The 11,243-nt window shown below is 32.7% G+C and overlaps 1 protein-coding gene across 1 annotated transcript; it reads right to left on the reverse strand.

The window, feature by feature from the left end:
* Window positions 1-5,153: 5,153 nt before the first annotated feature.
* LOC122045963 (probable DNA-directed RNA polymerase I subunit RPA43) lies at window positions 5,154-10,435 on the reverse strand. Its single transcript, XM_042606416.1, has 6 exons — window positions 10,221-10,435; window positions 9,648-9,799; window positions 6,623-6,732; window positions 6,427-6,512; window positions 5,784-5,891; window positions 5,154-5,519 (listed from the first exon to the last, which is right to left on the reverse strand). Exons 1-6 carry the CDS (start codon window positions 10,328-10,330, stop codon window positions 5,390-5,392), a joined length of 696 nt encoding a protein of 231 aa, XP_042462350.1. The 5' UTR covers window positions 10,331-10,435; the 3' UTR covers window positions 5,154-5,389.
* Window positions 10,436-11,243: the final 808 nt, after the last annotated feature.

The following is an 11,243-nucleotide window of genomic DNA, read 5'->3' on the forward strand; positions in this document are numbered from 1 at the left end:
ACTTTATGGAAATTGCGTTATCTTTATTGTCGATGAGTTTTATTTAGATGTGTTTTTGCTACATCCTTGCCTGAATGACAGAAGATGTGAGTTCGTTGTGATTTGTGTTTTATGTTTTATGGGTGTAGTCGAGTAGAATATCAGATTTAAGCTTTATGGGTGTAGCTGAGTAGGATTTTTGAGATGGTTTATCTTTATCGTTGCATTAGTTTAGTTTACTATTAAACTGCGTGGTGATTGCTTATATGTTCTATGTATATTCTGGCCGTGTTGGCCGAGGTATCTGGATGATGTAGTAAAGTTTCAAATTGTCACCTGTGCAGGGGAGATGCTGCCAAAATTTTTCCTTACAGGGACTTTCCCGGGGCGTGACATACTACTTTCTTTATTTCTGCCTAGATTAGGATGGTGAGATAATGACTTAGGCTTGATTGACACTTGATGAGTTAGGCCAAGGATTTTCAAAAAGAAAGTTAAGCATTAAATTTCATTAAAAGACTTTGTCTAGAAGTGATCAATCCTCCGATAATAAAAAAGACCCCTATACCTCACCACAGCTTGAAAACCGATTATCAAAATGAATATTTAACATACTAACTGTTAAACCTAAGTCTAACTCAAATGTAAATTAACCCTTAGATTTCAAATTAAATTGAAAATAAAACATCTCACAAAAACCTAAGATTCCCTGATTGATAATCTATAAAAGGGAGAGATCAATTTAAGTTAAAATTAAGAATTCATTTAAATCAAACTTAAACTAAACTTAATCAAACCTAATTCAAAATTAATCAAACTAATTAAAATAATTAAATTATTTAACCTAACTCAAACCAAGTAATTAAATCACTTAACCTAACTCAAACTAATAAATTTAATTAATCAATTTACTCAATCTAACCTAAAACCTAATTAATTCAATTCATCTAATTCAAACTTAAATATTTTTTAAAAAACCCTAATTAATTTTCAAAAACTTTAATTAATTTTTTAAACTTTAATTAATTTTCAAAACTTAGCAATTTTTAAAGCTTAATTAATTTTCAAAACTTAATTAATTTTCAAAACCTAATTAATTTTTAAAATTTTAATTAATTTTTAAAATTTAATTAATATTCAAAACTTAATTAATTTTTAAAATCTTAATTAATTTTTAAAACCTTAATTAATTTTTAAAACTTAATTATTTTTTAAAAATTTAAACTTAAAAGCAACTTAAACGTTAAGATTAACTTCATCTCACATAAACTCATAATTTTAACATTTTTAATAACATAGAATGAATGAGATGGAAATTTAGAAAGTTCAATCTACCCAAAATTGTTGATATATAAAGCATGAAGATAATTATAACTTACTTGAGTTTAGTATACTTAGAAGACAATTAGGGAAGTACAAGGTAGCATAAGTTGGTCTATAATTTCCTTTTCTATAAGTCTTTAATTTCTACTTTAAAAATTTATTTTCAAAATTTCTGTTTTTAAAATTAATATGTTTTAAACTTTAAACCCTATCTTTCCAAAATCAATCTTTTCAAAATTGAGCTATGGATTTAGACTAGGTTATCCCCTAGAAAGAATTATCATATAGATTCAACCTAAAGGTTCGGCGTTTTATTAAGGCTAATAGATGAAGTATATTTAAATATTATCTTCAAAATTAATCATTTTATTTTACACATGCTTAGACTCTATGGTGTTACTCATGCATTACCTAATCTTTCAAACTTTTTTAAACAAAACAATGATATAAGTACTTTTGTATTCAAAATTTTTGTTCAAAACAAATACTTACAAGTTTAACTAAGGCATTAATTGAGGCGGAGTTTCTTATATTTTAAAAATTATTTTTAATATATGTCAAAGGGGGAGAAAAATAATTGAAAGTTAAGTATCAAATTATGCTTTTTCAAAATCAAGTTCTTTTTTAAAATTTTAAAAGTTAAGTTTTGTGAAAACTAAGTATTTTCAAAGCTAAGTTTTTTAAAGTTACGACTTATTTTTCATGGGAGCTTAAGTTTAAAATATTTAGGAAAACCTTGAAAAGTGTACTTAGAAATTGTAAACTTTGAAAAAAAATTGAAAAAATTTACTTATTTATGTTTTCTGTTATTCTTAATATGTTATACTTCACTTAACTTTAAATTTTGTTATCATAATTAAAAAGAGATAGATTATTGGTGCAAGAAACACCAGATCATCAAACCTAAGTTTTTATAATAGCAAAGGGTTCAAAGTTAAGGTTTATTTTTGTTTTAACAAATATGACTAAGTGTGCAAGAAAGTCTTAAGTGATCTTATGCAAGATGAAAGTCCTAGTTGAAGTTAGCAAAGAAGTCTTAATGGATACTAGACAGGTGGAAAGTCCTAATTATGGCTAGACAATGAAGTTCTGGTCTGTGGTACTAGGCGAAGTCTTGGCAAGTCGAGGACGTCAGGAAAAAAATCCTAAGGTTGAGGACACTAGATGAAGGTCTTAAGAGTCGCGGACACTAGGCGAATGACTGGACGGATCAGGGTTCAAACATCCAATGAAAAGCCTTGAAGGCTTTGATGTTGAGCAAAAGTCCAAACTGTCTGGAGGACCGATTTGTCAAAAAGTAAATTCTCCTGAGAGGAGTAGGTGAGGATGCGTTTCCCATTGAGGGAACAGTAGACATCAGTTCGACCTAGGTTTTTAGAGAAATCCAAAAGTCATGACCAAACAGTCCGGAAATTATCACACGCATTATTACTATTTTTTTCATATTATTGCTTGTCAGCCTAACCTTATGATGCAGGAAAACAAAAGGATGAAAAAGGGGCTCTAGGCGCCTAGACCTTGTCTGAGCGTCTGGAGGTCTGAGCGTCCGGAGTTGCTCCAGGCGCCCGGACAGGTGGATAAGGCACCCTGATGACGAGCTAAGGTGGCGCTCATTGGCTGGCCAGCACATGTCAGGCCCAGGCGCCCGAACCAATCCGAGCTCTCGGAGATAGATAAAGTTTACGGGATAAACTTTCGACGATGTGCAGCTACGTCAACACACTCCAAACGTCCAGGGATGGTTCCAGGAGCCTAGAGATGTCCTATAAAAAGGCCTTCGAACAATAACTTTATGACATCAATTCCAACGATCTTTTCTCTTGCGTGTTGCTCAAAAGATGACTCTACGACGCTATAACGTTGCTCCGACGACCGAAAGCATGAATCTTCAAATCTGTAGTTATCGGTATAATTTAATTTGCAGTTCTTAAAATATTGCAAGTCTGTACTTGTACTTATTCAGATTCATTAGTAGATTGTCCAATGAAAACACTCTCAAGTATCGGCCTTGAAGTAGGAATCGCCACAGACTCTAGACTAAATAAAAAAAACTTGGTTTTTGTTTTTGTTCTCTTTCTTATTTCCGCTTCGTTATTCTGCATTTTATGAAAATATGAAAAAATTATGAGTGTGATTCACCCCTCTTTGGCACTTTCAATCCTACATTGTTAGCTAGTCTTTTGTATTTCTGAAACAGTTAGTAATCTTCAAACATTGTGCTCTTAATAAATTGCTATTCAAAATAAGAGTGATTACATAAAATCAATAGGATTTGGGAGAATATACGTACCATATTGTTCTTGAATTAGACAAGTAGTATGTGCAAACGAGAAGGTGAAAATATTCTCTACCCATGCCTTCTCAGGAATAAATCTATATAATTTAACTATCATCATGTGCTTACTGTATATCACAACTATTGATAGTTACCTAGTTACCCTAATCACTCATGAGATCTATCACGTCTCAAAATTGGTCTAAATTCTACTTTTATATCTAGTTAGACATATAAAATTATAAATGAAACTGTAATATAAAAAATAATAATAACAAATAATTTTTATATCTTTGATAACTTTATTGACTTTTAAAAAATGATTGTTAATGCAATTAATCTTCAATGTCAAATTTTTAATTTTCTTTCATACAAATTATCTCCTCATCTTTTATAAAAAAAAAATAATAATCATCTGAATTCTGAATTACTAGCACGCATATATAAATGAGAAATAAATATTAAAATCAAACAATTTCATAACATTAGATTTAGATAATTAACTAACCATCGAAAACAATAGGAGAAGAAAAAGAATATCTCCCTCCTTTTGCTTTCATTCTGCCATCGTTGCTCTGACAAGGTAATGACATTTTTAATCCAAGTGTCCCGATATCTTTGCAACCATTGGTAGGTAATGTTGGTTTTCATACTTGGTTCGTCGTCAAAATAGAATTTTGATGGGTTGAAGCTGAGAGATTGCATTTTGTTGATTTAAATGTACACAAATAAAACTACTTTAGCTTCAATTTAATTCAAGCTTATTTATGATCAACATGTAAAATGATTCATGAAGAAAAACGTTCCACTAGAAGAATAACATCAAGCACCAACTTTGTAACAAAAAACGTGATGATATCAACTATAGTATAAGTATTTAAACGAAATAAACAAAAGTTTTTTCCATCAATCCAAAGAAATAACTACTTTTCGATTAGTAAAACAAAATAAATAGACTACATTCGCCAGAAAAAAATTCGCCAGAAAAGGCAAACGAGTTCAGAACTATAAAACAGAGTACATTCTAGTAAAAGAAAATTAAGTCTAGAGTACATTGTAGTAAAAGATAATTAAATTTATCTCAGACGCTTCTCAAAAGAAATAAATCACAAGATCAAATAAATCACAAGACCAAGGGAAATAAAATGGAGTACATGATTTTAGAGTGGGGGAGAATGATATTCTATTAGGATATCATGAGAAACATCATGAAAAATCAGTGAATTGGCAAACCATGACTTTCACATCACTTAATTTCCCCCAAATCAAAAAAAAAAACCTCAATTAACAAAAGAAACTACGAATCAGACAAAAACAAAACAACTGATCTAAGGATGAACAGATCCGAAGAATACTTAAGATCTAACTAAAAGGCATCAAATGAATACTTGTGTTCATTATCTATATTTTGTCAAGTACAGAGATTACATATGCATTAAAAATTTAGTAAATTTCTTAATCGTTTTCACAAAGTAAAAAAAGAAACATGATATCCATTTACAAAAACATTATCTAAATACACAAAATTTGGGATTCAAACAAATATTTCTAATGTCTAAATGGACGAGTCAAGATCTTTCATAAAATATTGATCAACTTGTTAATAATTTGGGAATGCAAAAATTACATTTCAGAAACATCAATATAGCTATTTCATCCTGATAATTCCTACAAATGCTAATAAATAATGCTTCCAAAAGCATGTTTTTGACAATCTGGAAGAGCACAAGTACAGGAAGCATATATTTACTGCTTTGCACCTGTTTCTGAAGTAGGAAGGCTTTCATCTTTGAGCTTCTAGAGACCTCAGAATCATCTATCCCCACGAGTCCGTTTCTTAGACTTGTGTTTTTGTGTTTTATTCGGTGACTTGTCTCCTGTTGTGGTGTTTAACGTACCTTCTTCCTGCATCTCCCTTTGAATATCGCTCGTTTTCAAACTACTGCAGAAATTCCAAATAGTTCTTCAAATGATAATGGATTAATGGAACAAAGATCCATTAAACTCAGCCAGTCTTGAGTTGAACCACAAAAGAATAAACCTGAATTTTCTTATAAACAATTCTTGAGTTCATAATAAGTAGATTCTAGAGTTTTTTTTTTTAAACTTAGACAAGGTTTGAACAAGCTTACAAAATCAACCATTTGACAGTAAATATCCATAAACTAACTGACCAAATTGAAATGTTCGAGAAACAAAATTAAACCTGTCTGCATATGATCCATCTTCTGTGCCATGTTTTGATAACCATTGGATGCATCCAGTGTTCGATGGAAGCAATGATCCCGATATGTGAAGTATTTCCTCATCAAAACTGAATGAAACAAAGTTGTTGAAGTTTGCATATTCATATACTATACGTTCATGTAGATGAAAGACGAGACAATGTGTAATGTAGATTTATCACCATTCTTAACATGATCAAACCATATTTCTAGATTCCACATAAACCATAATTATAGGAAGTAAGAAACTTCAGGAGGAATTAAGAACTGAAATTAGCTATTATCACATAACCAGATGGAAGAGCGAATGATGCAGACAGTATAAGAAAGTATATCATACTAGGGGATATACAATAATAATTCAACGTAATGTTAAGTAGTTAGAAGACTGTTGTAATTTACTGTGTGCATATCCAAGAATATTGAAATAATAATTTCAAGGTTCTCACACTTTGACAGGCAAATATGATATAATCATACCCTAATTTAGATTTGAAAGTTGACGCAAACATTCTGTATCATGTATTGTGTCTATACTTTCTATCATGTGAACAGGCTACAAAGTCTGTTCATTTACTAGAACTATATTATGATTAATTATTAGGCAGAATCAATGATGCTCACCTTTTAACTTGAAAACGTATCATACTTCCAGCTTTGATAACATGGCGTTTGTGAGAGGAACTAGCAAAAACACCTTCACCATGTTTCTGTAATTGGGAATATACAACTCTATTGATATATAATGTGACAAGGAATAACTATAGTTATAAGAAGAGGAATCTTACAATCAGAGAGGAAAAGAAGGCAAAACTCTTACAATCTTATACTTAAATTCTTCACGGATGTCTTCTAACATGATAGCTGCTGAAGAAAATCCAAGCACAACAACATGAATTGATTCCTTCCCCAGCTTGACAACTTTGCCTCCTGAAAAAAGCAAGTGCTCCATTAAGTCATGTAGTATCTAGCTACATCCAAAGCATTAGGTTTATTCTGTGCTACAGAGCAATTGCTTACTTCAGTATAACCAGATAATAATCCCAAAGCACTCTTGGTACATCTCAAAAGATATGTAACTAAGAAACAACAATTTAGACCAAAATAAAAAGAAATAATCTATTGATATTGCATAATCAAGGCAAATAATAGAAAGGGCATGAAGAAGATGAGCAACATGCATGATATAAGCATCAGTATCACGCAGGTGCACTAAAAGGGTTGTCCAACATCACTTTGTGATGGTTTAATATGCATGTAACAAGACAATCTGAATGAGAAGTGACCTAATTAATAAAAGTGGATTCCATTGCATAACTATAAGGCAGAAGTCATATAATAACTAATCTCTGTATCTCCAATCTATGTAAGATATCTAGAATTCTTCAGAGTTAAAATCATGGGCCATAACTGAAGAATTGTGTATGGTTGTCTCATGCACTGATCCTGTACAGAGATAGGGACCAACTACTAAATAACATTGTGTTCCATCTAGACCACCTTGATTGGTAAAACTTCTCAAAACTGGTAAAACCAGAAAGTGCCTAGCATCTAAGATTGTCAAATAGTTAAACCTCTTTCTGCATCGATGGGTGAGAATCACATGTCCCTGTTTTGCTGATAGGTTATGTGATCTAATATTGATAGAGTATATGGTAGCACGTCAAGTAACTACCAAAATACAATGAGAACCCACCTCTGAAGCTTAGTGATACATAATTCTAATTTTCTTTATACTACTACATCACTAAAAAATCCACTAATCTCTACAATTGTGTGGTTTTGCTGGCTTGGAAACATTGGGTTGTCACCTGTGTTGTTAAAGGCGCGCCTGAGGCGCGCCCGGGGCGCTAGGCGCACAAGGCACAGGGAAGAACACCTCTTCCCACGCGAGGCGGGCGTTGTTCGCCAGGCGCGCGCCTCGTGCGCCTTTGCACCTCAATGAAGGCGCGATCGAGGCGGCGTGATCGATCGTGAATAGATATGGATTTTAAACAAAAAAAAAAAAAATCCAAATCAACGTTGTTTGGAATTAGGGCACGGTAAACAGGAGAAGAAAATGCAAGAAGGGAGGAAGAAACCTGAACCCTTTTTCATCCGTTGCCGCCATCGTTGTCGCGCCATCGCTGAGGAAGAAACCCAAGTATGTTTTCAAGCGCTACCGAGCAAGATAAAATCACTACCCAGCTCTCTGTATATCGAAAAGCAGAAGGACTATTTGGGAGGAATGTGGCAATTAGACGTACAAGAGCATTATCTCCAGCAGAATGGTGGGAATGCTATGGAGCAAATACCCAAGAATTGCAAAAGTTTGCTATTAAAGTGCTTAGCCTCACTTGTAGTGCTTCTGGTTGTGAGCGCAATTGGAGTATATTTGAGCAGGTATGTAATAAATATAAATGTTTAATACTATTAGTATGCTACTTTTATAAGTAGAAAATATTCTTTGCTATTTTATTATACTTATTATGATTTTTGACATTTTGTAGATTCACAGCAAAAAAAGGAATAGGCTAGCTCAGCAGCGCTTAAATGATTTGGTATTTGTGAAATATAATCGTGCCTAAAAACTTCGGTATGATGCACGTGATAAGATTGACCCCATCTCTTTGACAGATATTGATGATAGTAATGAATGGTTGATGGGTAGAATGGATGGAGAAAGTGATAATGAAGAAGATAAGTTGGTTTTTGAAGGTGATGACTTAACATGGGATGTTGTTGCTAGGGCTAGTGGAGCTGAAGAGCCTGAATATTGTACTAGAGGAAAAAATATTGCATCCATGACCTCCAGTTCACATGCTAGGCCTAAACAAGTTGAGAAGGGAAATACATCTTCCTCTCTGAGACACTCATCTCTAAGACTTAGAGATGAAGAAGAAGAAGAAGAAGAAGAAATTGAATTTGAAGAAGATGAAGATAAAGAAGAAGAAGATGAGGATGATCTTGAGCTTGATGATTAATTTGACTTATTATGCTTGTTTTGATGAACTTTGTTAGTTTAAATTAGAAAGTTGAAACTTGAAAGTTTGAATCTTTTATTAATTTTATTATGGTGTTGCTTTGCTTGTCATATTTGATATTGATGTGTGTGGAATATTAATAGTGTGTCAATAGTTTAGTAGTCATCAACCTCATGTTCAAGAGGCGCGCGCCTCGCGCCTCGGGCTCTAGTAGCCCCTTTGCGCCTCGGTGCGTCTCGCGCCTCTAACAACATAGGTTGTCACATATAAAATAATAATAATAATAACAATGTCCAAGTTGAGAAAAACACACATTGCTTTTAGTATATATAGGTTCCATTACTTGTTAGTTTCATAAGCACAAAGGATAATCAAATACAAAAGCAACTTAATCCTTCCCAGCTTACAAAAATACATCGTCTCACTTTGTTGTTTTAAGCAAAATGAATTAGTCATTAAATTTCACCAGGTAACTACTTATCCAAAAAAACAAGTTTATACATTTATTCTTATAATACTTCACATATGGTATGTGCAAGGGAACTGGTATAACTTGACCTAAGCTATGTATATCCCAAGCTCAATACATGAATTGATTCAACTTAATTAGGGATATATTGGAGGTATTCATGATGACCAAGATATATTTATCTTCTTACTAGTCCTCTTAAACTGGTAGTTTAAATGAATCAGACTTAACATCAAATTCTTGTAACAGAATCAACAAGAGTAACATAAAATATTTGGGAAATGAGTTGAGGAGCTAAATATTAGGACAGGGCCTGAATGTAAGCATGTTGATTCTCTTAAAAGCATGACCCTCAGAAAAAAACTCATAACAGAATAGCATGCGCTCATGATCAAGAACAAGAGATAACACACCTATTAACATGCTCGGCTTAGGAGAAAAAAGCAACAAATTTGCTTTTATTTTAACTCCTATGTACGGAATTAGTCCTGATATGACCTTTGCACGTTTGCTGGGGATATTGACTTCATATGCCAAAACTACACCATCAAATATCTCATCATGCCTGTTGCAGAAAAGAAGAGTCATGCAAATAATTCTTTTTTAAAAAAAATATCATTCCATCTCATCTCTATTTGGTTGCTTGAAGCAAAACAAAAGCAATTGTGTGTTGTTTGGTGAATAATAGAAACTAGAAACATAAGAGGCAAAAATCATTTGATGGGAAAAAATTCAATTGCCAAAAAGATTAAAAACTTTTATAAAGAAATTTCTAGACAACAATTTATAACTATTCTCATGATGAACAAATACTCAATCGTGAAGGAACAAAATCATGTGAACAACGACCATTCACTTAAAAAAAACTGATGCCTCATGACAGCATTGCCATAATAAGAAAAACGTTATAATTTAACAGACCAAAAAATTAACCATTAAAGGGGATTATTGATCATAGGAGGAGGTCGGAAGGAGTGATGACCGACGTGAAGAGAAGAGAACTGAGCTGGCGAAGGACGGCGCGGCGGACTTGGTTGGATTTCGAAGGGTGGACGTACACCACCAGGTCCGCCTCTGCCACTTTCAAGCCTTCCATCTATCCACGCCACCGATCAATCTCGCCGGCGCCGCCTCGGTTTCGCCCGCCCCTATCGATCGCCTTCAAAAACCTAAACCCCACCTTCCTCCTTCATGTCCTTAACCTCTTATTGGCAGCGGGTCCAGCTGTCGGAGTCCGGGTCCAATAATCGATCCGAAATTCATAACGAACCGAATTTGGATTATAAAGTCTCGCGGGATATTTACCATTCTCTTTTACAACCGTGAAGAAATAATAAAAATAAATAGCAAACGATAAAATTATATATATATATATATATATATTTTGAGTTTTGATCTCCTGCGCGCTCGCACAGTGCGGACTGTGCGCGCGCGCAGGAGATCGCTCAGTTTTTTTTATTTTTTTGATTTTTTTAATATTTTAAATTTAAAAAATCAACTAAAAAATTTAACATTTCCTTGTATAAATTTTTAATAACTTAATATATCTCCTTAACATATTACAATATTCAATAAATATTTAAATTAATTTTATTTTAATTTTTTTTTAAAACCAAACACTATAACCTAATTGGAAAGCCTAAATCCCAGGGGTAAAATCTAAAAAAAAAATAACTTTAATACTACAATCAAAGCCTGAACCCTAAAAATAAACTCTTAAAAAAATATTTTGTTTTTTTTTCAATTATTTTTTTAATTCATAAATTAAAAAAAAATAAAAATAATAAAAACAATTGTTATCCTGCGCGGCGCGAACAGTCACACACTGTAATGTCGCGCAGGATAACAAATTTGTATATATATATATATATATATATATATAAATGTTTTTTTATGTTTACTTTAATTTAAAATTCACGAAATCAAAATAAAAAAAAGATTGGAGACGACAATTTATGATGTTTAATGAAGAGAATGAGTAGAGCAGCGCATTCATGGAGTTTCTTGTA

This window comes from Zingiber officinale, chromosome 2B (genome assembly GCF_018446385.1).
Source record: "Zingiber officinale cultivar Zhangliang chromosome 2B, Zo_v1.1, whole genome shotgun sequence".
NCBI classification, from domain to species: Eukaryota; Viridiplantae; Streptophyta; class Magnoliopsida; order Zingiberales; family Zingiberaceae; genus Zingiber; species Zingiber officinale.

What these genes read in the sequence shown, in the direction of transcription:
- LOC122045963 (XM_042606416.1), bottom strand. Translation starts at nt 10,330, where the DNA reads ATGGAAGGCTTGAAAGTGGCAGAGGCGGACCTGGTGGTGTACGTCCAC. An exon ending in TAAGCCGAGCATGTTAATAG is followed by an intron (nt 6,733 to 9,647) that starts GTGTGTTATCTC and finishes TGCTTTTTTCAG; the next exon opens with GAGGCAAAGTTGTCAAGCTG. An exon ending in ATACGTTTTCAAGTTAAAAG is followed by an intron (nt 5,892 to 6,426) that starts GTGAGCATCATT and finishes TGTTTCATTCAG; the next exon opens with TTTTGATGAGGAAATACTTC.